Source organism: Aythya fuligula, chromosome 20, assembly GCF_009819795.1.
Source record: "Aythya fuligula isolate bAytFul2 chromosome 20, bAytFul2.pri, whole genome shotgun sequence".
In the NCBI taxonomy this organism is placed as follows: domain Eukaryota; kingdom Metazoa; phylum Chordata; class Aves; order Anseriformes; family Anatidae; genus Aythya; species Aythya fuligula.
The window spans coordinates 4,920,041-4,944,948 of record NC_045578.1 but is presented as its reverse complement, the minus strand read 5'-3'; the positions used below and the strand labels follow the sequence as shown (position 1 = coordinate 4,944,948).

Here is a 24,908-nt window from a genome sequence, read left to right as displayed (position 1 = left end):
GCACATCAGCCAATATGGTACATGCCAACTGCGGCAAGAACAACAGATGAAAGGCACAGACACAGCGCTAAGCAACTCGTTCAGCAATGCTCAAACTTGCATGTAAACAAGAGAAATTGGAGTTGGGTTCCCAAGGCCCTCGTCAGAGAGAAAATACAGGGATAGTCTCCCTGGGATTTGCGTGTGCTCTCCACTCCGGGCAGCTGCCATGTAATATGCTGCCATTAGATTTCTCAAACCCCAGTGGAATAAGGGACCAGAGATAAATAGAACATTACAAATATCCGTAACGATTTCAGGAACCTATACAGCCTGGGAGCCTAACTGCAACGTTTGAGTGCAGAGCAGGAAATCGGCAAAGGATCAGGGCTAAGGAAATGTGCTTCTTGCAGCCCTGGGCCAGAAAGCCTCACTTGCCCTTAAAAGAGCTGATGACTGCAAAGCACTTCTCTCCATGAGGTTACCACAAATCATAAAACAAGTTTTTACAGAAGTTTTCCCCCAAAAAGGATGCTAGAGTATTCACAAGCTTCCCCTGCTAAGCAAAACAAACGTGCAAGTGTCTTTTTTTCTGCTGCTGGAAAAGAGTCAGCTCAAGTGGAACGTGATGGCTCTTCAATGGCACCCAGATCTCCTGCCGGATCCAGCTCCAGACTCGCCTGTGCAGCTCCAGGTTCCCCCAGAGGAGCTGCCTGCCTTGGTGCAGGGAGGAGGAAGCATTCCTTTTGGACAGGTGAACGTACAGCTGACAAACACTGATGAAAAAACGCAGGACTGGGGCTTGTTCTCTACAGCAAGCCAGGAGAAAGACATTGGAACAGTACACAACTGAAGACAACGCAGGGACAGATTTCCACAGCCTGCTGTCACTCTTTACCTCCTTGAAACTTTTCTAGTCCTTCAAAATTTTGTCTCGTTAAATTCCCTGTCACTGTTCTGTTTTAGGAATGTCCTTGTTAAAACTGAAACACCTGTAGGCCTTCCCTGGGCACTCTTGCTTCTTATTGGAAAAAATCCTCCCATGATGTCGGCATTAATTCAATCTAGAGTGACAGATGCTGCTGGAGAAATTATGACAGAACTCCTCAGCCCCCTGCAATTCGAATTTCGACCTCCCCAGACATAAAAACGTAGTAAGGAATAGCAAGAACAGAACATAAAAGCTAAGGCCGGTTTCTTCTTGGTTATGTACTTATGGAACGCTTGCTTTAGAACCGAGGTGATGAACATTTCTATTGTGCTTTCCTGGAGGTCCTCAGGTTGGAAGCAGATACCTTCATTAACCAGCACAGCTCTAGAAATAAACTGCCAATTAATTGCTGCTGCACTGACAGCCAGGGAGTTCTGACACGTGAGACAGGTTCCAGACACACACAGCCTTTTTTGGACAGCTGATGCAGTTTTACTTTTGACAACTGAATGTTGCATTTGTAAAAAAAAAAAGAAAAAAAAATGAAAAAAAAGAAAAAAAAAAAAAAAGCAGATTTTTGGCTACTTGTACCAATGTAGATCAAGACTTGATCTCGAACTCCACAACAGTGTCTACTTAAGTACAGAAGTGTGTAGGACCAGAGACCCCAGCATCTGAAACAGCACTAGAACCCACAGCTAAATACGGCAGGCAATTAGCATTTACATATTTAAGCCTCGGGACGATCCATCACCGTGTGTCTCACCAACTAGCAGAACGGGCACGTTGCTCTCAGCCCGTCACACTACCTGCATGCCTCTGTCATGCCCGTCTAACTGCACTTTGAGTTTGTGGAGCTCCTCGATCTCCCGGTTGTGGCGCTCCGTTTTGTGCCGCACCAAGGAGCGGTAGAAGTGAATGGTGAAGACGACAAAAATCAGCCCCACGGGGACCATGATGATGGTGGAGACCAGCGCTGCCTGCCAGCCCGCGTGGCCGCTGGGCTTCTGGATGGTGGTGGTTTCGTTTTTCAGGATGGAGTCCACGGGCAGGAATTTTATCCAGCACAGAAGCACCACTTCTGCGAGGAAGAGGAGGATTCCCAGCACCGTGGAGAAGCCCCACGCCAGCTCGATGTAGGGATGCATGCGCTCGTGGGGGGATTCGCTGATGGAGTTCAGGTTGTGGATGTTGCTCACTGCCTCCACGTTGGGCAGAATGCAGGTGCTGATGAGCAGAGCGAAGAGATGGACAGCCACCAGCACCGTGGTGCAGGCACTGAAGGCGATCAGCAGCATCTGGGGGTACTTGTACTGCATCTCCAGCTGCACCTCCACCATGGCAACCTGGGGGGAAAAAGGAAGAGAAGGCTGCTCGTCAACAGCTGGTTTTCCTCTTTTCAAGGCCTTCATCCAGGAATGCATCTTTATTCAGAAGACCACATAAGGTCAAGTGCACACTCGAGAGCTTTTTGGAGCAGCCTAAACGGGGCAGCCTGGTCCCGCTGACGATGCGCTTGCCCCGCCGCAAGGCTCACGCACGCATTTCCATGCCGCACTGTTCCAAAATAACAGCTCTCTCCTTGCACCACGAGCCATACGAGCTGCCTCAACCCGAGCACACGACAGAAGGAAACCATTAGACGAGAAGTGTGGCTCGGAGGCAGCTGACAGCCTGCTAGCCCGCCCGCCCGCCACACTTTCTTCTTCCGCTCACCGCTAGCGGTTGCGGCGCAGGAAGCTTCAGCTTCACGAGTGTGAAAAGCAAAAAGCAAGCAGCCCGCCTGGCCAGCCGCCAGCAAGGCTACGCCACCTCCCAGGGGAAGCACGTGAGCTACTCTATAGTTTAAGTTACTCCACAGTAAAAATAGCTGCCTTCTATTCTCAGAACGCGGCGTTCGTTTTTATTGCGCACATGCCTGGATACGAGTCACTTACATCCCCAAATTTCTCCCTTGGGGTCTAATAACTTACTGATACGTTCAACAGAGGTGGACAGCTACAGGCGTGTTAACAGCTGGACTCTCATTTCAGGAAAGGCTCACAGCACACAAGTCTCTGAAGCTGTTTCAAAAGAGCCTCAACTGCACCTTCCGTCGAGTGATGTTTAACAAACAACAAAGGCAGGAGAGCAGTGCCCCTCTGGCACCAGAGCTGCAGTCCTGCTATGGGTCCGTAGCTGGTTTAGCACAGAAATTTGTTAAGATCCTTCACCTGTCTATGAAGCAAGCCAGCATGTGTGTTGCTGCGTGGTGTCAGCCCCGACAGGGCTGCAGGAAGCTTTTGCCAAGGGAAGCTACAAGATAGTGGACAAGAATACCCAACACTGCCCTCTGGTAACTCTCCAGCATCACTTAGTGCAGCCTGCAAAACCTCTGGTGACCCCAGGCAGCCTGCTGCTCCAGCACACTGGAGCTCACCGTGTACGTTAGGGGAAGGAGAAGCTGACTGAGGACACCAGCCCCAGCCCAGCACCTCTCAGAGCCGCTACGGGGAGGGAAAGTTGGCACAAGCAGCTGGATTCCAGGGTGGAGGTGGATTCTGCACAACAGGCATCACCACTTCATCCACACTTTGTATGAGCAGCCATTTCGGGCTCTGTACGATGATCCACACCATTCAGTGCGGCATTACTTGTTAATTAGTGTTAATTTGATGTTATTAATGTTATTTAGGCACTACAATTAAAGTACACTCACACTCTCCCTGTTGGTAGCCCTGAGAAGGATTTAAGAGGGTGGAAGCAGCACTACACTGGCACGACTGCTGTCTTACCTGGGTTTATTCTGAGACCATCAGCAGCCTGAAGGAGCGGATCATGGTCAAGCCTGAACACATCTGTCAGCACCAAGAGATAACACGTGCCTGGGGTAGAAAACAGCTTCTACACATCTGGATTTTACACCTACGCCAGCTGTATGTGGTATTAGAGACACCAAAAATATAGTGACAGCTCTTGGATATTCCCAGCCACTTGTTCTGGTGATGCATGTGGGCATGGTCTTTAATTTTTTAAAGACTCCTGTCTGCAGATCTTGTCAAATAGCGGGGAAAATAACGCACAACTGGCTTCACCATCTACTGCAAGCAAGGTCCGTCCGAATACAACGCACACACTGCCTTGCACGTGTTCCCTTTGCAGTTCCCTGGGTATTTATTGGGACCAGACTTACCTTCTGCTGCACGGCTCTGTACAATTCTCTGGTACAGCGCTGTGCTCTTCAGTCACCCGCATCAGCCAGGGAAAGCTGCAGGTATTTTGTGCATGATTGGGTGCTGTAATACCCGGAGACACAGCATTCAGCGAGCTGAATGGGAACCGTACCTGCGTGTTCAATTTATAGCTTTATATTAAAGCTGAAAGCCCGGCTGATGTCGACATATCAATTCCTAGTTGTTATCCTTCGCGTGAGCAGCACTTTTCAGCTAATTGGATGTTTCCTCCCAGACTAACCTATTCCCTAGGGCTAGCTTCAGCTGTGCAATGCGATGAATTTTTAACACTGACGGATGGCTCAGTAAGAGGTATTTCACAGGAAAACATCAACAATCCAGAGGGCAGCAAGGCAGAAAAACAGATCATTTAACCCGAAGGAGCACAGGGAAGGTGAGCGAGCTTTATCACCTTACCCCACTCAGGCTGTCACGTCATCGTCTGACCGGGATAGGAGAAGGAGGACAAGCTGACATAACCCATTTAAAAATCATTAAGTATGCTGCTTCGCCTGTAAAACTATTAATATGTCGTGTTTGATACAATTACAGCCCCTTTTATGCTAACCTCTTCCCGGCGGCCAAGGTATCGAGGGCTTGACTTTGCGAGGCACCGAGCACCGCGCTGAGCAGCCGCCTGTTTCAGCACAGCCTTAAAATTAAAGCCCGGGGGTGGCCCTGCTGAACTCCAAGCTCGCAGGTTTGCTACAGAAGCATGTGTTAGGAAGGTTTTTAAGTTAGGCGGAGGTTAAATTACAGGCAATTGTGTGGGTTTTTTCCTTCAAGATCACCGCGGCCCAGATTGGCCACAAAGAAGATGCTCATCTTGAGAAATCTGGTCCAGCAGAGATAATATCAGGGGAGAGGATGACAAACGGCTTCACACAACACACGTTACATTCACACAGATGGTTTGGCAGCCTGTAACAACAATCGCTCGGGTCGATCTGTTGGATTTTTTTCCCCCCTCCTTTTCTAAATCCAATACACATCCTGGAGCAATTGGACAAGCATTGAGAGGACCGGCTAGCAGCGACAGCTCTTATTTCCACCAGGAAAACGATTAAGGAGATTTCCTAAGCTCCCTCTGAATCTCCTTCACCCGCAGCCTCCCTGGGACGATGCCGGCAGCCACACGGCCCCCTCCAGGCAGACCTGGCACTGGGAGGCTCCCCCATCCTCCTGGCCTGCCCGTTCCCCTGCCAGAAATACCGCGGCGAGCATCGCCTAACGAGGACGGCTCGCACGATTCTGCAGCCTGTCCAGAAGGAGCTGGATCAAAGCCACCGCCTGTTGATTCAATACCCATCAGCTTGGAATAATTTCCAGCCAATATGGAACTGGCTGGACTCGCACACGCTGACAGGGAAGTAAATAAAGCAATAGCCAAGGCCCCTGTGACATTTGTTTACACAGTTAAGTGCACCCAGGGCTTCAAGGAAACTATTCCACTCTAAATAACTCTGCTGCTTCCATCATAGCCAAAGAGATGCTCTTATTAGAGTCTAAACATCCCCATAGTACATGCCTAGCAAATTACCAGCGGAGAAATAACGAGGCAGGGATAGATACGTCACCTTTGACTGGATGGCCCAATGCAGTCAGCTAGGGAAAGGCTTGCTAATAGAAGAGAATTCCTTCCAGAAAATGCGTTATTTTCTGAAATACACCAGTTTGGGATCTACTTACATTAAAGTGGCTGTCTCTAATTCACAATCCTTCTACCTACTTGGCTTTTAAGCTGCTAAGTGCCCTGCAGACAGCACTCCCGGGCACCAGATCTGGCATGCCCACCGCGGCACGAGACTCCTCTAAGAACTGATCCAGGAGCACCAAGTAAATGAGATAACCTTGGCAGGTAGCTAAGTGCCTCATCACCAGAAGTCAAACAGTTAACTGTGTGTGTTTGCTGGGCCCTTCCAGCAGCTCTGTGTTTTCATACCCAGCCCAGCCCTGCGGAGCAGCGCTCCAGCCCCTGCGGGGTCCTGGTGACACCGGCATCCAGGCAGAGCCATCTGCTCACACGCGATGCATCGGGGCTCACAGTGCTACAAAACAGCAATTCAGTGCTCACGTTAAAGGGCACGGTCATGAACAACAACTGCACCACTCCAGGAACCTTGAGGCCAGCACATGAAATGCTTTTTAGAGTAAGAAAGCTACAGTGGAAAGAGACCTACGGGAGAAGCCAGCTGTATCAGGACAGGGAGGCTCCTCCTGCCCTTCAGCACAACACGCCTGGTGACACAGCAGCAGAGGCTGCACGGGAAGCTTTGACGAGCATCACATACACACGGTGAGGAGAGAGGGACCGCAAAGCAACCGAGCTCCCCTGCCCTGCAGGCTGCTCCCCCTCGTCTCCCTGCTCACGCTCCTCCAGCTTCCCTTTGGGTGAGCAGCTTCGTCATCCGAGAGGGAACTCACCACTGCGATGCTCCGTGGGTGGAAAAGCAGGCGTGGGAGCAGCTTAAAGCAAACAAACAAACAAAGCCAGCTACCTGGAAGGCTCCCAAAGCCGGCCTGCCCCCCTGCAGCTCACACACCGCAGGCTGCGGCATCTTCACGTCCCGCTCTCCCACACGCTGCCCTCCGCGTGGGCGCGCTCAGCGCGCAGACCTGAGCAGCGAGCCCGTTTCCTCAGCAGAAAGCCTCCTGAAACAGGCTGCAGCCCGCACTGCTGCGAAGGAAGAACCCGAGGGGAGGCAAAGAGGCTGCTGGCATCACAGCCCGACGGCGCTCTGCTAATCCCACGGCTCGGTTCCCAACACCAGACCGTCTCTGGGTTGTTTGCACGCTCCCTGACACGGTTTTGACCTATGCAAATAGCTTCCAGATAACACCCGAGTGCCGCACAGAGCAAAGAAAGGGCTGGGGATTATTCCCGATAGACAGTGCTGACAAAAATACACCAGGTTTGGCTCCCTGCAGGCTGCCCAGCCCTCTGACGCCGCGCCGGAGGCTGCGGGGCCTCTCACAACACGATCTCTCTGTTCACGCTATGCAAATTCCTCCCTGGCAGGCTGTGACCCAACCTCCACCTTATTTTAGGCACCGTGACCTGAAAAAAGCACATACAGAAAATAAGATAACATGCGGGACCGCAACGGCCGAGGAGCTCCAGGAGCAGACCAGGTGCAACCTCACGTGAAGGCAGCTGACAGTGCCCGGCCTCGGGGCCAACAGAGAGCCCAGCAGCACCAGGGCAGCGCTCAGGATTGTCAGCAGGATGGGGACCAGGATTTTTAAAGGTCTGCTTTGGGAGTGCGTGGGTGGATCATTAGGCAGCTCATGTCTGCACGCTGCCTCGAGAGAGCCAGCCTCAAACTTTGCAGCAGCCAAACCGAAGCCCACAGGCAGATGCCTCCTCCTGCTCCTCAGAGAGCAGCAGCACGTCCTGCTTCTTGGCAGGGAGAAAGCACTGCTGATTAACGGGGGGGGATTTTACAGAACCAGAACCTCCCCCATCCCGAAAGCGTGCCCGCAGAACAAACGTACCATCGCAAATCCAGAGAGCAGCGCAGAGGTTCTGCTGGAGGCTTTCAGCTTGGCTCGGCTCAGGTACAGCTTCCTCCACGACAGGGCCTGCACGGAGTGGTGGTTGGATGTCACCAGCTCCAGGTAGCTGCGGCGCACCCAGTCCCGATAATCCATGCCTTTGGTGCCAGGCTCAGAGCAGCAAGCGGGAGTGGAAGGGTCCACGGGAACGTTTAATTCAGAACTCATCATGGGAGAAGTGCTGAGGAGAAACAAGAGGCACGTTCAAAAGGAGGCAGTGGAGAAACGACAAGCATCAGCCACTGGAAAAGCTGCTTGAACATGGCTATCCTCGGCCAGCAGACAAACGATGGAGCAAACGGTATCACACAATGCACCACCCAGGAAAACAACCATCTGTGTGCTAAAAGTGACCGTGAGAACCAGGCAAGACTGCACAAGCAAGCTTGGGAACCGCTCCAGCAGGGGGTCAGGCAGGTTGCACAGCGCCCAACTTTTTATTTCAAAGCTGGCATCTCAACTCTCCCCTTTAGTTCCTCCTCACTAATTTGTTCTCCATAACACTTTGGAGATAGGTTCCTCGTCTTATCATTTCGTTGTAATCTGACAGTTTGGTTTCCCCTGCATCACCCATCACCTCCAAGTGAATCTTGGAGAACCAAGGTAACTCCAGCTGTCCAGGCACTCAGTTCTTGCTTTTCCTTCGGAAATCAGGTTTTCCCATTAAACCACTGCTCAGTTCACACGGGCACAAGACAGGAAATAGGCCCAGGCCTGAATGCTGTGGGTGGTTAACAAATGATTCTCCCAAGCTCCTGCAGTGGAAAGTTCAATTTCCTAAACTATCCGCACTCCCCTTATCATCCACATCTGGCCGACAATCCTATTCCCTTTCTTCCCCTGGCAGCTCTTAGCACATGGAGAGGAAAAGACAATTCCAGGAAGAAAAGCGGGCTGCCTTCCAAGTGCTCTGAGTGTCTTCAGATCCCAGAGATTACGCTGCGATAGGGGAAGGGCCAGCAGTGCTGCTCGGGGGGCCAACGCCACCGCTGCTGGCAGAAACAAGCGCTAGGTCCCAGCAATCCCCTCCTCACCCCACCACGTACCCCTGCTGCTGCCTGGCTCGCTATCTCCGCATCATCTGCGGATACGAAACAGACTTTATGTTTTGAGCAAGGACTTCTCAGCTCCAACAAACATCTGGAATGAGCTAACTCAGTCGTCTGAAGAACGGAAACCTCGATCCTCTGATTAATCCTCACACCCTGGGGTCTGCCGTGACCACGGTGGCAGAGAGCAAGACCGAGTCACGGCACGCGAGACCCTGCTGGCTCTAAATACTTACAGCTCCTGGAAGGAGGAGGTGGGTGCCCAGAATCGCACACGGCGTGGCACTGATTAGCCCCAGCACCACACCTCTAGGTCACAAGCACCTTGCTGAGTGCCTGAGGGGAGCCCCCGCCCTGCCCGCATCCCCCCTGCTCCACCCAGCTCTCGGCAAACGAGGGCCATATGGAGACAGCTAATGAATCAGTGTTTGCTGCGAGATTTGAGGAAGCAGCACAGATAAGAGGGCACCAACAGCCCACAGCTCCGAATGGCATGACTGGAAAGGAACAAAGCTGTCCCAGGCACCGTAACCAAGATCAGGCTGCTGCAGCACACAGAGCAGTGGAAGACGTAGGATTGCCCGTCCCCCTGGAGAGTTTTATTTCTGTGAACCTTCAGATTTCAGCTCCTCAGACATTGTAAGGATGGCAGCAAGAGCACGAGACTGCTCTTTTCAACAAGGTCTGAATTACAGCCCTGTAGTAGTCCTGGATGGCTCTTGAAAAGCTCAGGAGCAAAGAGCTTTCAAATGATAGCAAAGAAAAAAAGCAAAGGAACTCGCAGAACACACAAACAGAGAGAAAACCTCCCTGCCTGGCCCCTTTCCAGAAAGGACAAGAATCACCTACTTATGGCAGAAAACCCCCTCTCCCCCGGCCCCCTGGGACGAGCAGAAACATCCTGCGAGCAGCAAAAGTATGAAGCCGTTTCCTGTGATGACATCCTGTGTGAATTCTGCAACGTATAGCGTGGGGAGAGGTTGTTGGCTTTGCCTCTAGCTGGGACGCAGACGGCCTCTACCCTGATGCTGATTTTCCACAAAATGCACAGGAATTTGGTACGCTGGAAACTCCAACCCGGGACAAATTCCATTAAAAAAGAAAAAAAATAAAAAATCCAGAGGTTACAGAGGGAGAGCGCGAGCACCCAATCGCATCCGCGCCTTCCCTTAGAAAAACAAACTGGAAATACCAACGAGGCTGAATTTTGACTCCGGAGTGGCTCGAGAGCTGCTCCCAAATAAACAACCAACTGGGGAACAAAACCCCTCAGCGCCAGCACAGCCCACGGGGGCAGCGCCGGGGCTGCACTCACCTTGCTGCCCGCGGGCATGGAGGGGCCGGGAGGCAAGACCCGAGGAGAGCAGCTCCAGGCACAGCTCCAGCACCTCCACACAGCTCCAGCACCTCCGTGGGGTTTTGTTCTGGGGGCACTGCCCAGCCTGTTGGCTGCACGGGGGGAGAGCTGTCAGGAAACGAGCTCCTGCCTCGGTTAGCTGCATGGGGGGAGAGTTATCGGGGATATATCACGCTTCTGCCTCGGTCAGCTCGACGGGGGGAGAGTTATCGGGGATATAGCATGCTCCTGCCTCAGTTAACTGGACAGGGGGAGGATTATTGGGGAAATATCGTGCTCCTACCTCTGTTAGGTGGACAGGGGGAGAGTTATCAGGGAAATATCACACTCCTGCCTCAGTTAGCTAGATGAGGAGAGGGTTATCGCGGATATACCATGCTCCTGCCTCAGTTAACCGGACAGGGGGAGAGTTATGGGGGAAATATCGTGCTGCTGCCCCAGTTACCTGCACGGGAGGCGAGTTTTTGGGGCAATATCGCGCTCCTGCCTGGGTCAGCTGCAGCAGGGGGCGAGCTATCGGCCTCCCGCCCCAGTTACCCGCCCGGGGGGGCAGTTACCGGGCCAGCACCGTGCCCCTGCCTCAGCGGGGGCAGAGCCATCGCGGCAACACCAAGCACCCGCGGCACCCCCACCCCCAGGCCGGCACCGCCCGGGGCTGCGGAGCCCCCCCGGGACCCGGCACCCCCCCGGGACCCCCCCGGTACCCTCCGGTCAGAATTGGGGCCTCCCAGCCCCGCCCCCCCCCCCCCCCAGCTCACCGCGGAGCCCCGGGAGCGGAGCCGCCGCTGCCGCCGCCGCGCTGCCAAGGCAACGCCGGCCTCTGCCACGTGACCCGCAGGAAACGGGGAGGGGGCGGGAGCGCCGCCCCGCCCCGCGGCACGTGACCCGCGCCTGATTGGGCGAGGAGGTGGGGTGGGGGGCGGGGCCGGCGGGAGGCCACGCCTAACTCGCGGGGAGCCACGCCCATCACGCTGGGAACACACCTACTTTGGTGTAACCACGCCCCCTTTGCTGGGACCGCGCCCACTTTGATGCAACCACGCCCCCTCTGGTGGAAGCCCCGCCCCCGGTCCCTCTCCGGCCCCGCGCTGCCCGCAGCGGCCCCGCCGGGAGCAGCCCCGGGCCCTGCGGGTCCCTGCCCGGGCCGTCCCCCCCCCCGGGCTCCCCGGTGCTGCCTGCAGAGGCTGAGGGAAAAGGCGAAGGGAAACAGTTCCTAAAAGCTTACTGGAGAGGGAAGCACTCCGGCTCCTGAGCGTGCCTCTCGCCTTTCCCACCAGGAGCATCTCTGCTCGGTTGCAGCGCCAGCGCTGCGGTCTCTCAGGGGTTGGTGCTCCTATGAAGGCATGCAGAAATGGAACAGCAGCAAATCCAGCCCCTGGAGACGCCTCTCCTTGCTCTGGCAGAGAGGGACTCCTCTAGAAAAGAATCCAGAGCGAGAGCTTAGCTTAAGCAGGTCACGCTCCTGGGCTGCTTAAAACCCTCGCGTTATTGCTGCTTTTTCAGTGCTATATTTGGAATAGGAAGCAATTGTAAAATTGTTCCTCTTTTTACTACATTTCCTTGTTTCTGCTCCACGGACAGCACTCTCCCCGTTCTGAGGTCACGCAGCATTCACATGTTGGCTTAACGAAGCAGCATCCTTCGAGCCGCTCAGTTGGCTGTGTTTGTGTATTCTGGGACACGACACCAACAACCACGACGTGGCACGGCAGTTTCAGAATTCACAGCGACACGCACCACGTACAGATCCTGCTGCTAAATTCAGCCACGGCAGCAGAGAAGACCGTAAGGCAGCTACCACCTTCAGCAACACATTCTTTGCTTTTTAGGGATTTCACACACAAACTAAGCGCTCCTCGTAAACGTAGTGGATGAATAATTCAGCACGGGTACCATGACATTCTGAGGAGCCGGGGTAAGGCCATACAACCTGAATTCATTTCGTTTACCAAGGCCAGCTCAAGTCCATCTTCTTCCCAGCCGAGAGAAGCGTGTCCTCGTGCAGCACATCTGCTCCTTTTCATGCAAAACAGCCCTTATTTGTTCAGCTCAAAAGCCTGACAAGCTCAGAGGCAGAACAGTCTTTGTTTATTTGCGAGACTCTCACTTCCTCTCCGTCCACAAAAGCCAAGAAACATCACAATGTTTTTACGGCTTGTCCTACGACACAGATGTATCAACAGGGCTCACCTACCCGAAGGGGGATTCAAGTAAAACAGTTCTTATAACTCATTTCTCTCCACAGAGCAACTGACAACTGCAGAACATCCATTCTGTACCTTAAGCACCAGGGAATTAAATATTCACAGCTTACTCTGAAGCACGCGCCTCTACAGAGATTTCACACACATTTCCATGCAGAGCTCCAACCCTGGGTGCTGGTGGGGAAATACATCTTGAATCTCAGAAGTTATGCAGCTCTGAAGTCCCCGGGGAGGTACGAGGGACCCAAACACAAACGTCACTTGCAATTGATCACATCTGCTTCCCCACTGCCAGTAACACCACCAAGAAGCCAATTCATAAAGCCAGCTCAGACAAAACGTCTGAGTTCTGGCAGCACTGTTCAAAAGACTAAATCCAGCAAGAGATTCTCCCTTTTCATTGTTTTTGCTTTAAATTATTTGGCATTAACTAGAGCTTGAGAAGTAGCACCGCATTCTGGGTGCCGAGGTCCTGGGATGAGCACATCTGAAAGATGGCAGACCCTTCTAGCTCAAGATACACCAAAAAGACAACAACCTAAATTACAAATAAAACCACCACTGCATACGCTTTTCATTTAGGCATCAACAAGTAAATATGTATGTGAATTTTGTGATTCTTACCAGGGAAACCAAAGCTCAAAGCAGAGGGCTCAAGCAGAGGGAAAGCCAGGCGTCACTACATGAAGTTTAGCACAAGCACAGTGATTCCATTCCAAGCCTTTCTGCCACAGGATTTGGAAGCTTTACACACAATCTTTTGGAAAACTTTGATTTGTTCCAAGCAAAAAGCAAAAAGCATATGAAATGTGGCTAACCTCTTGCTGTATTTTCACATGTGTCACATACCTAGGTTTTTCTGTCCTTTCTTGCAACACTGCAAGCACCTCTTCATTTTACTGAAATCCTCTTCAAATAAAAGAAGACAGAACAATCTGACACATCCCTTTTATTAATTTAAAAAACACGGAAGAAAAGTAATAGGGAAATTTTAGCAATAAAAAAGGGATCCTGCTTAAAAATCTATACAACTTGTCTAGCAACATAAACTGATTTCTTTGGGTTAGAGATGACCCCATACAAACCCCCAAATTCAGAACACTCACAGTGCAAGACAGTCTGGCTACAGACCACTTTTCTATTTCAGGTTAAATTCTGCCCTTAGATTCAGGTATTCAATTGCTACCAGCTTTGACAAGAGTAGATTATGTAGCCCTCACAGTAATATTTTCCTTAAATAGTAATGGAGTTGTTTTAGCTTTCAGAAAAACACTCTGGGCCATGTCAGAACGAACTCCAGGGTCACAGAGACTTACAGCTGACTCTTTAGAGCAAACAGAGCAGACTGCACAGCAGTTATACAAGCAATTAAGGAAAAAATCTCTTATTTGGCATTTCTCTATCAATATCTCTTGGGCCTGCGACGTGAAGGTCATTCACCGTTAAGCAGATAGAATGTACGCCAATGGGTTCCGCTTGGCCGCGATGAAAGGCTTCATGCTCCTGGATGTAAAGCAATGAACAGTGTTTCCAGCTCTCCCTGAGAGGCCTCATCCTCTTCCCATCACAAAACTTGGCTCTTCGGCATCATCTTCCTTCTCTTCCTCCTCCTTGCTATCCTCTTCATCATCCTCGCTGCTGACTCGCTCTTGAGATTGATCAGATTCTAAAGACAGAAACCGTATGAATCAATAACGTATTCCCGTGTGTCTTCCTTGTTAAATATTTCACAATAAAATAGTCTCAGGTGCTCAGCAAACAGCTATTAGATCACACTAATTAGTATGAATGGGTAACATGTCCCGTGTGCCTTCCACATTACAGATCTCACAACAAAGTAGTCCCAGACACTAAGGAAACGCGTTAGGCTTTAGTAATTCTGCTGAGTGATGTAGAGCCCTAAATATCAAATTTTCCCTCAGAGAAACATTCCCTCGCCTGCACCACTCAGGCTGCATTACCACTGTGCCAAGACATCATTAAACAACTCCACCTCCTATTGAACGTTATTTCAATCAGAGGTAGTCAACTGCAGAAGCGATAGGTTATCTCCTTCCCAATCTCACCTCTGCATGTCGGCATGAACTTTCAAGTATCACAGAGTACACTCAAAGAATGCAAACACCGGGAAGCTGCCTGCCAGGCTCTGCATATTTCAATGCCTGTCCAAATTTACAGAAACTCCATAGGGTGCCAAGACCTTTTACGGGCTGTTCAGTTTATTAACAAACACAGGAACCCTTTAAGGTAGGTGCCAGATTAACTAGGGTCATAGAAAACTCACGATGCCTGCTAAATGGCCAGAAGAGGAAACAGCTACTAGAAATTAAATAATGGGTATGGAAATGGCATGAAGTGGGACCTAGATCTAGCAGCCTTCCTTCTGCTCCATGTAGCTCTTGCACTGTATCTCAGACCAAGTCACACTCAGCTCAGGCTCTGACCAGTTACACTTCGCATTTAGGATTAGCTGTCTGATGCCACCACGTGGTGAAGTTAGATATTGGCATTTTAGATTAGGTGACTATCAAATTTAGCACCAACCTTTATTCTAAAGATTTTTACTCAGTAAAGATGAAAGGTGGCAACTCACAAGTTCTATCTATTCATTCATTAAAAAAAAAAGAAAAGAAAAGAAAAAAGAAATGCTTGCCTAACCAGGCCCAACAAAAACAGTTCCATTACTTTGTAAAGAACTCTCAGACCTCAACCCAAGGCAAACCAAGCTAGAAAAAGACAAGTCTGTTCTCAGTAGCCTAAAGATAGCTGTAAGTGCTTCCTAGCTCCACCAATTTATGTATTTAATATTTTTTAAATAAAGAAACAAAAACTGCAAAAAGCTAAGGACTGTTCTAAAGACAGGAGTTTGAATCCTGGCATCCAGATGACTTGTTTGTGCCGAACAAAAACATTCCAGCCCAACAACTCGCACACTGCAGTCCCAGAACACAGTGCCAGTCCCTGCCCAGCTCTCCTCTCTCTCAGCCACGCTCTGAATGGATGGACAATTCTGTTCTGCTAAGCCTCACACTTAAATTCTCCTCCCAGTCACAGTTCATGACCAAGTAGCTTTTAAAAACAAAACAAAAAGCTCTCTGCTACACTCACTTGCTGTCACGAGTATAATTTACCTGCTGATTAATTTACCCTCCCATGTTTACATGGAAGGCTGGCAATGGTTCAGCTGAAATAGATCCAACTTCGAAAAGCAAAGCAGAAAGAAGGCAGAACTGTCAGACAAGTTAATGTTCGAGCAGAATTTATTGGGAGCTGTGTTAACTCCAAGACTTACTGCAGAGGCAGTGTGCTAATCCATAAAGCACAACTATTTGAAAAAGTGAGATATAATATACTCACTGAAAGGAAGCAATAAGTGTTCAAAAATTTGAACAAACATTTATACTGGCAGCGCTGAATGCTCACTTCCAAGACTACAGGAGAACAGCAGCAGTCTGATTTTTCATGTTTATTTCTATGTGAAATGAAATAGTTGTGTACAACAGATGATACCACGGTGTCTCAGTTTCTTTCAAACAAAATCATAACTTAGTTTCTTGCCGTTGAAGTTGTGCATTTTCCCTCATTTTCCCATATGCATTTAAAAATATTTCAGAAGAACAGCCCTTAACAATACCGCCTTTTTTTAGTGCATGTTCTAAATTCGCAGCTTGTCAGAATAGCTGGGGTAAAACACCCACTATCAATGAAATCAGACTCCAGCATTCGTTGTCCAAAATATTCCCTAATAAGGGGAAAATATTCATAAATAGAGATGTCATTTGTAATATTAAATCTCAACCTAGAGGGTTTTCAAAGAGTACTTTTGAAATATTAACAAAAATATCAAGCTTGAGATTCAGTCTTCCCACCCACCTTTCAAGAATACTTCGGACAGCGGGTGGAAAAAACCCTTCAATTAGGGAACAGAACTGAGTCTTGAGAAAAGAAAACCAACTCCTACTGACCTTTTTCCTGTTTCTTTTGTTCAAGTTTATTCTTCTTAGCTTGCAGTTTCTTCTCTTTCAACTTCTGTCTGAAAAGCAATGAAAAAAAGACTCATGAAAATTTAATATTGTAAAGCTTCTGCACATTGCAATCATATACTGATTAAGGACTTATTACAGACATCTTGGAAAAAGACTTCAGAGGAGAAGTTCAATTCAACTTTGGCCTCAAGTAAAAATTCAGTCAGAGCGAAGTTAGATCAACAGAAATATTTCTGTTGGTTTTAGTTGTGTGGAAATTTTTTTTTCAAGTCTATTCCCTGATACCACTACAGCCAAAACTATATGATACACGAGAACATCCAAGAACACAAGAAAGAAGAAAGAAACGAAGATGCCCCCACATTTTAGCTACCTAACCTAATAAAAACACAGAAAATGGTATCAAAACCCCAGTCTACTATAATTCAACAATGAAAAAAAAGACAGTAATACATGCTTTAACTGAAACAAACAAACAAACATATTCTACATATTCTTTGATCTTCATCTTTGGCTATCCTTAATCATTACACTGGGCCCTAGAAGTAACATGGGGGTTAAGAGGGGATTTCAGTTCTGTTTGCTTAGCCAAGGTAACCAGGCAGTCTAATGGAAGACACTGGGCAGAGCAATTTGGGATTCATGTTCCTCTCACAACGCAGTAAGTGGGTTCTCTAGAAAGAGCCAGATACCGTCTGTACCTGTGAACTCGGGACAGAAGAGAAAGGGTGGAGAGATAAAGTTAGAGGGCTCTTAAAGGGCATAGTTGCTTGATACCTACACCATTAGACTACTCTGCAGAAGAAGGGAGAAAGGAGGCGTTTAAGTGTTCAGGCAGCGTTTGCTGTTTGAACAGTTGTTCTCCTTCTCAGCCAGGGAAAAGGCAGCAGGCCAGATCTGACTTGCTGGCCATCTGTTGGACCACACCACGGCTAAAGGAAAATGGCACCAACGTTGGTGTTGTGAACATTTCTGTTAATATGCCAGTGAGTCTCTTTGCACAGGCCTTTCAGCAGCAACTCTCAGCTACACAATTCAAAATGCAAAATGCTCAAAGAGACAAAAGAGAAGCTGCTCAGGGTCAGAGGCAAGCCGTGATATCCTGCAATTTCTGAAAGGTGTGATGGCACAGACTGTGGAATTTAAATTTTTACATCACCACATTAACAATTCTCAGACCATTTACTGAGAGCACCAATCTTGTAACTGTTTTACTTTGTCTAAAACTTAAGAAAAGGAAGGATTCCATATTTCTTATTTTTCCCCCTCTAACTTAGTAGACTTAACCTACCAGATTTACCTCTGAGGTAGGTAGAAGCAGCTACTGATTTTAACAACACTGCACTCACAAACAGCCATTCCCATATTCACTGACTGAACTGGGCTAGTCACACAGTGTACAGAGGACAGCATCATGCCCCATCACGCTCTGCTACTCCAAACTCACATACACACCCATTAAGCAGCACCCATTTTTGCACTTAAGCTGCTCGATGTCAGCTGTTACAGACATTATTTAAGCCAGACGTACATACAGACCTTTTCTGACATCGTTAAAACAAATACGCAGTACGGCGTGTTGCAGTCAACACAAGTGTCAGCAAAAGCTGCTCAGCCAGTCAAAATTATCCTGCTAGCTGTGGCACTGAAAATAAACCATGCCAGCAAAGCCTGTCAAGTTTACAACTACCTTTAGAAACCAAACAATGACATCTACAAAATTAATTTCCACAGCCAGAGTTTTTGTCTGACAGATGTAGAAATAGAGTGAGAGGATTTATCCGAAGTACGTAGCTACAGATGAGGTACAGGGCATGAGGTTTTCCATGTCAAGCCTCCTGGGAACAATCTGCCCTTACCGCTTCCTTCTGCGTTTTGCTGTTTGTTCTTCTGCAATCATCTTATTCCTCTCCAGTTTCTTCTGGAATTCCTCATCTAGTCTTTGCTGTAATTGATCACATGTTATACTTCGGTCACAACCTAAATTAAAATACTTCTTTTCAAAATCATGTCCTTTTAGGGAGAAGTCTTTTCGCAAAATACAGAAGGGAGCTTTGCCAGCTTTTATCTGGCTTTCTCTTTATACGAAAGCCGTAATCCTAGGACTTCTGTACAGACAGCATTTTTAACCTGCAGCCTGAGCCAACCAATGAAGGCTTCAGAGGGAGGAATCCTCACCAAAACAGATAAGCAACACTGGGCTTTTGCCCTAAAGAACATGCCAAAAAAAACAAGAGGATAATTTGAGACAAACATTAACATGTGAATCAAAGGACTCGTCTTGGCCAACAGAGTATAATCTCTTTGGAGGAATCGATCCTCTACCTGACCAAGACTTAAAAGAAAGCCTGATTCTGTGCACATGTACTTGCTTTGATGCTGTCTGTGCAAGAAAGTGAAATTAGGGATTTGCTTTCATTTTTAGAAACATTTCTAACAGTTTTTAAAACATTTACAATCCAACATGAGGACACAAACATTCATATGCTGTTTTACTGTGTGCTAGGACCCCCACTGAATAGAGGGAAGATGGAGCAAGTCTGACACAAAACACCACATGTTTCAGTGCTGACAAAAACACCACATATCACGTATTCCTGCACTGTTTTGCACTGATGGTGGTTTAGAATTTAATTGTTTGCACATGATTTTACAAGAAAAAAAACGCAGCGAACACTAAATAGTCATGGGAAAAACATAAAGAGTGTCCTACTGACCTTCTCAGCCATGGCATCCATGAAATCTTGCCTCTGGTACTCTCGGCGACGAAGATGCCGGTACACATGAAACTCCCCGCTGCCAGCTCCAGCACTGGAACCTACGATAAAAATGGGTCAATCTGCTAGAAGATAAAATATACCAGAAATATACCAGATGTTCACATACGGCTATGGCTAGATGCCGAGGGGCAGAACATATAAAAGGGCACTGTAAGATGAAAATCTACCCACACAGTGTGTCTCTATTTTATGTAAGATCCAATCACTCACAATCAAAAGCCAAACTGAGCTGCAAAACCATACACTCATGGTTCACTGCAGTTTCTGTTGATCAAGGCAAATAGCAAAACATCCTATCTTCCCCACAGAGAATCCAGTCTTAGCTAGACACCAAGGCAGTAAAAGAACTAGAGATCAAACGTGCACACCGTGGTCTTCTAGACAGAGGTGAACTGAAACATCCTACTAACGCTGCTTCTGCTTTTCAGCATCTCATACCAAAAACACGAAGGTCAACAGAAAGGTGATAAACCCCATCATGTTACAGTTTCCCATACAGGACAGATACCACTGACAAGTTTTATCCATTTCTTCATGAACAAAATCCCTGTAGCTCTCTCTTCTTGGCATTAATCTGCATGTTAAAAGCCTCACAGGAGCTTTCAACATTGCACTCCTGTCTATCTCTCTGTCTCCCGAGCTATTTCTCAATGCAAAGCACACAAAAACATGCTCAAAATAAGTCACCTAGTAACTCAAACGTGGCAGCTGGGGCTGCAATAGGGGCGCTCCTGATACCAACAGAATCCCAGCATGTCAAGTGCTCCCAGAAAAACAAAACAGTCCAACTGAAGCACACAGAAAAGCTATTTGGAAAAGCCATGAGAGAATTACAGTAAGTACAACAGTTTATTCTAAGGTGTATAAAACCTTTAGTCCTAGATCAATTATTCTGAAATAAGAACAAGTCAGACTCTGGAAAGGATCAATAATAAGGACAAAAGTTCCAAAGAAATAGATAACTTCCATATGCAGATAGTTTACACCACAAATACCAAATCTAATCCCTCCAGATAAAAGCAAAATGTACACAGAATACTTATGCTGGGTTCCTTGCACAGCTGTCAGCTGACCACACACACTCACATCCACTGCACATGTCTATTTCTCACTGCCTAAGGTTCAGACTCAAAGCAATCAAACGAGGGGCTTCATACTTAGAAGTTTTCAGAGCACTCTCACATCTGTGGGAAAGGCAGACTTACGTATGCTTTGTCATCAATACAGCAACAGATTATTTTTTAACACACAGCCTGTGTGCTGGAGTGCCACAGGTGTTGTTCACTTCGTGTTCTGACAACCAGCAGTAAAGCAAAACCCACAAACCAAACTTGAAAAAGCAACTCGAAAAGCACATTTTATACCTCTTTTCTCTCGCAAAACGAGCAACAACAATCACCTCTGGCCTTTTCAGTTAAACAGTTCCTAAGCTTAACGTGAACGATACTACAGCTATCTGAAGAATAGCATCTTTACCCATCACATCTCTAACAAACTCCGGGGGAGGTCGCGGCGCCCATTCGTTCAGTTTCTCAGGAATTGGCACGGTCTTCTCCTGCAAGAACAAACCAAGCAGTCATCAGTATCCTCTAGGAGCAAAGTCTGCAATTTTAGGACACCGTTGAAGGGTGGTACATGCACAACAGCCTCTTCCACCAGCTGACAGAGCCCAGAAGGAGCACGTTTGTGGAAATCTTTATGCACAGGGAGGAGGCAGAAAATGGGAATCGTGAGGTAGCCTCTGTTTCCCTCAAATTCAGGCCTGTGGGTCAACAAACCTGCAAAATGGGAGGATTTAGGAGTGTCTGCGCTTCTTTTTAGCACGGAAAGTAGAGGAAAAAAAAGGCAGCACCTCCAGGCTGGTGGGAACTGAATACAGCACCAGGAGCCTGGGGAGAGCTGACAGGCGCTCCTGCACCTTCCCTGCCACATCTACAGGGAACGGAGAAGCCAGGGGGCAAGGTCAGTGGGAGAACCACCTCCGTGCTGCCTCCTCAGCCAGCCCCCAGGCAGGGAGGGCGAGACCCCATCCCCAACACCTCACCTCACCTCAGCATCGGGACCCCCCGTTACGGGCAGCGGGGGCGCCCACAAAAAAAACGGCGATGAGCGAGCCCCCTTCACCCCTCCCGGACAAACAAGGGGGTCCCCTCACCGGGTTCCTCATCAGCCTCTCGAGGCGGAGGCGCTGCTCCTCGGCGGCGCTGCGGGGGATGACGAGCGGCTGCGGCTCCTTGCGGGGCCTGGGCGGCCGCGGGGCCGAGGGCGCCGCCATTTTGCCGTCCCGCCGCGCCCCGCCCGCCTCCGGCCGTCACCGAGCGCGACCGCGCCGGGGCTGCGGCGCCGCCATGGCGGGCGCGGCCGGGAAGATGGCGGCGGGGCTCAGCCCTGCCCCCGTCATTTCAGACGTGTCTGTGGTCCTCAGCCCCCTCTCCGTGGGGCTTTGGAAAAGGCGAGGGAAGGGCTACGGCTTGCCCGAGCCGTTCCTCAGCCGTTCAGCAGCCCGTTGTTAGCTGCTGGGGAGGAAAAACGTGTTACATGAGGGACCCCCCCCTCACACACAAACGCCTCAGGGGCTCTCCGGCACGGGGAGGGCTGTGAGGAGGAGGCAGGCAGCGGCTTCCAGCCCAGGTGCAGCCTTTTTGGGGCTTTCCTGAGCCACTGCTGTGTTTCCCAGTGCCCACCTCTAAGCTAGCTTCCCCCAAAGCGGTGTTTACAGGGGCTTGTATCCCCTCTGCTGCCCCCAGCACTTTCCAGGCTGCAGCTGTGCCGAGTTGAGGCTGACCCTACAAAGCTGACCCCATGGGACGTGTTAGCATCCCCCAAATCTGTCGTGCCAAGCTCTGAGCTCAGCCCCCAACAGCAGAGCCCGGAGCAGGGAATTCAGACTATTTCACGCAGGCACCCTGGCCCCAGCCAAATCCCAGCCCCGTGACAGTGTAAGCGATACAGGACTTCCTGGTGCCTCCCTGGAGGGCTGCCGGCACCATCTGCTCGTGTCACTTTGGTAATTAACAGGCCTCGCCCGCTGGCAGCCATGAGCAGCAGCGTGATTCCCCATGGCACGGACCCACAGGGTGGTGGGGAGGGCAGGTATCGGGGAGGGATGCTGCGCTGTCTGCGTTTATATTAACATCTGGGCTTTGTAGGATTAATGCCTTGTCCAGATGAGGGCTCGTACACCCAGAGCCACGCTTGCCCGATGGGGCTGGAGGAAGAGGAGCCAGAGCTGGCTGTGATACAAGCTTCCTCTGCAAGCCAAATTGCTTGTCGAGCTGCTATGGCCATACAGAAATGGCATGGCATGTGCTCGGGCTGTGCGTGCGTCAGAGAATTAGCTAGTAAAGGTCAGCTGCAGTGGAACAGGAGCAGAAGGCTTTGTGTAGTTTATGGAGATAAGCCGGAGCAGCGAGGCTGGGCTCTGCGCTTCAGACAGCTTCGTGCTGTGCATGTGGAGAGGGGGACAGAAAAAGGAACACAAAGTTGGGAATGGCCCTGTCTGAGATTTATGGGTCATTTGTATTGACCTGAATTTATTAAGCCCCCATGCTCTTTCCTCTTCCATGAAGAAAATTGGAGCTGCTCCTCAGGTTCAGTCCTCTCTCTGTTTACAAAAGACTTTTCAACCTCTGCTGAGGTTGCTATGGAAATCGCTCTAGTTTATGTCTCGTGTTTGTCTTACCAACCTGATTTGTAAAAGAATGGTGTGAATTTAGGGTTGGCTAAGTTCCCGGCTGGCGTGCTGGCCCCGTAAGACATCCCTGCAGTCACTGCCCTGGCTGGACGCAGACAGCTTCCCCCACGCTGTCTCCCAGCTTGTGATCTCCTGTTCCCAAAGCTCTCCCAGCACAGGGCCTTCTTGGCATGCCAGGATAGAAACCAAGTATCACCAGCCCATGCTCAGCCTCCATCAGGACACAGCAGTTCTATCTGCAGAGGCTGGGGCCAGTACATGCCTCCATCCCTTCTCAGTCACTGCAGAGTATGTTTTAGCAGCAGATCTGCTGCCAATCCATTGAATTTCCTCTGGAGAGCCCTGAACACAACACAGGCCAGTTTCACCCAGTAGCCCATAAGGTGTCACCCTGCTTCTTCCTCCTTGCTGCCACAGCCACCTCTCCCAAACCACAGCTTCTGGACGCGGGGGTGTGAGCAATGAGCTGTCAGGCCACAGCGCAGTTGTGCCAGTCCCCGCTGGAGAGTGGCAGAGCTGTGATGATGACCACGGACATTGCTACAGCCCGAGGGCTGCGGGGAGCAGCTGGGCAGCTCAGTCCTCTTGCCCAAGGTGTGTCTCCTGCTGGCAGCAACTCACGGCCCTGGGGAATGACAAGCAGCTGCCTGTCATCCGACAGAGCCCACGCAAACAGCGTGGGGAGAGAGAGACCTGGGAGCATCTCCCTGTCAAACTACGTGCCTAGGGAATTAGCGCAGAGCCTTGACGTCTTCTGCACCTGTTACTTTACTCAGGTCAAAAGCAAAACGGGAAGTGTTTCATCACATCGTTAAAAAATAGCCCACAGAATCAGTGCTGGGCTGGGATCTGGGCAGAGCAGGGGACTTGCATGCGAGCAGTTCAGTGCTAGCCAACCACCTGAACTCCCTGATCTGTATCAAAGAAGCTCCTTTGTGTTCCAGAGCAAAGGCATTCTGAGGTGTTCCCTTAACTAAAGGGATCCTTCTGGAAGCACACTAAGCCTTTGCACAATAAAAAGCCCTGCATATCAAGCAGGCAGAAACCCCCACGGACAGTTTAAACACCCAAGTAACACATGAAGGTGTACTGCTGCAAGTCCCTCACATCTTTTGCCTTCTTCACAGTATCTGCTAGTGTACAGCATGCCACCAGGCAGCTCGGCCCACGCGCTGCGGCCACTTTCCCATTTCACTGCCAGTTCAACACAGAGGGCAACCCGGTGAAAGGAAAGAAAAGCACGTTTTTCCAGCAAAACTGATGCCGTAATTAGTCAATTTGCTAATATGCTGAGGTGTGAACAGCTTATGGTGAGGCAGGAGGAGCAGCTGTCCTGCAGGCACAGCCCTCGCTGCCTGCCTCGCGGGCAAGGCAGGAGAAGGGCTGTCATCTCCCCAGCTGGCCGGGTCCTGATGGATGAGCCACCCAGGGCTGGTTAACAGGCTCTGGAGAATCTGGGGAGGGAATGTTTTTTTTTTGTGAATGGGTCACGATGCAACGGTGACCTGATTATGGCACTGAGCAGCTCCCTCCACCCCCCAAAAGCCATGTGTACGCTGCGTCTGTCACGCTGCTGAGCTGTGACAGCGCAGTCTGGGACAACGTGCCGGTTTTCCCAGGGGATCCTCGGCAGAAGAGAGCACGCTACGAAGACGTACAATGGCAGAGCATGAGGCACTGCCTCCCGGGAGAGACGGTGGCAAAGGAGGGGGGAAAAAAACATGCTACGGGGACCTCAGCTGCTAGGAGATGCTAGCGCTGGCTCCGGAGAGGGAGGCACATCTTCGCTCCCCTGGGCTCCCGCTTCACTTTTATCTGTTCTGCTCCAGGGCTGGAGGCGGTTCGGCTTACACCAGTGACAAACCAGACAAAGAAAACGACAGACTGGGAGGAGAGGAAACCCGGCCCTGCACAGCCTGGACACATCCTCCACCTCCCTCTGCTCAGCTGTGATAAAAAAATCTCCCCCTCCTCGCTGTGCTAGACCGGCTCCGTCAGGCAGTCTGAGCCCAGCCACAAGCACCTCAAGGCAGCAACAAGGTCTATACACATGCGACATGACAGCATCCTCTCTCTTCATACAGCACACCCAGCAAAGCCCCGAGCCCACGTCCATGTGCTGTCCTTTTTGCAAGCGGTTTTATTTTAAAACCAGAACTCA

General features: G+C 50.0%; 2 protein-coding genes across 4 annotated transcripts; both read right to left on the bottom strand.

Annotated features, from left to right (window-relative positions):
• Positions 1–1,485: 1,485 nt before the first annotated feature.
• Positions 1,486–13,163, bottom strand: ORAI2 (ORAI calcium release-activated calcium modulator 2). Of its 3 annotated transcripts, none has more exons than XM_032201070.1 (4): positions 10,842–10,895; positions 10,042–10,222; positions 7,618–7,858; positions 1,486–2,256 (listed from the first exon to the last, which is right to left on the bottom strand). In XM_032201070.1, the coding sequence occupies exons 3-4, from the start codon at positions 7,846–7,848 to the stop codon at positions 1,711–1,713; spliced, it is 777 nt and encodes a 258-aa protein (XP_032056961.1). In that variant the 5' UTR covers positions 7,849–7,858; positions 10,042–10,222; positions 10,842–10,895; the 3' UTR covers positions 1,486–1,710. The 3 variants fall into 3 exon arrangements, with proteins under 3 accessions (XP_032056961.1, XP_032056962.1, XP_032056960.1); XM_032201071.1 differs by having other exon boundaries at positions 10,042–10,175; positions 10,842–10,890; XM_032201069.1 differs by lacking the exons at positions 10,042–10,222; positions 10,842–10,895 and adding an exon at positions 13,137–13,163.
• A 60-nt stretch (positions 13,164–13,223) lies between these two features.
• Positions 13,224–21,328, bottom strand: PRKRIP1 (PRKR interacting protein 1). Its single transcript, XM_032201072.1, has 6 exons — positions 21,209–21,328; positions 20,530–20,608; positions 18,991–19,091; positions 18,133–18,218; positions 16,253–16,320; positions 13,224–13,953 (listed from the first exon to the last, which is right to left on the bottom strand). Exons 1-6 carry the CDS (start codon positions 21,326–21,328, stop codon positions 13,838–13,840), a joined length of 570 nt encoding a protein of 189 aa, XP_032056963.1. The 3' UTR covers positions 13,224–13,837.
• Positions 21,329–24,908: the final 3,580 nt, after the last annotated feature.

Coding starts and splice junctions, on each gene's coding strand:
- PRKRIP1 (XM_032201072.1), bottom strand. CDS start 21,328: ATGGCGGCGCCCTCGGCCCCGCGGCCGCCCAGGCCCCGCAAGGAGCCG. Junction 16,321..18,132: donor GCAAAACGCAGAAGGAAGCG/GTAAGGGCAGAT, acceptor ATTGCTTTTCAG/ACAGAAGTTGAAAGAGAAGA. Junction 13,954..16,252: donor ACAAAAGAAACAGGAAAAAG/GTCAGTAGGAGT, acceptor TTCTGTCTTTAG/AATCTGATCAATCTCAAGAG.
- ORAI2 (XM_032201069.1), bottom strand. CDS start 7,848: ATGATGAGTTCTGAATTAAACGTTCCCGTGGACCCTTCCACTCCCGCT. Junction 2,257..7,617: donor TGCTCTCTGGATTTGCGATG/GTACGTTTGTTC, acceptor TTTTCCCCCCAG/GTTGCCATGGTGGAGGTGCA.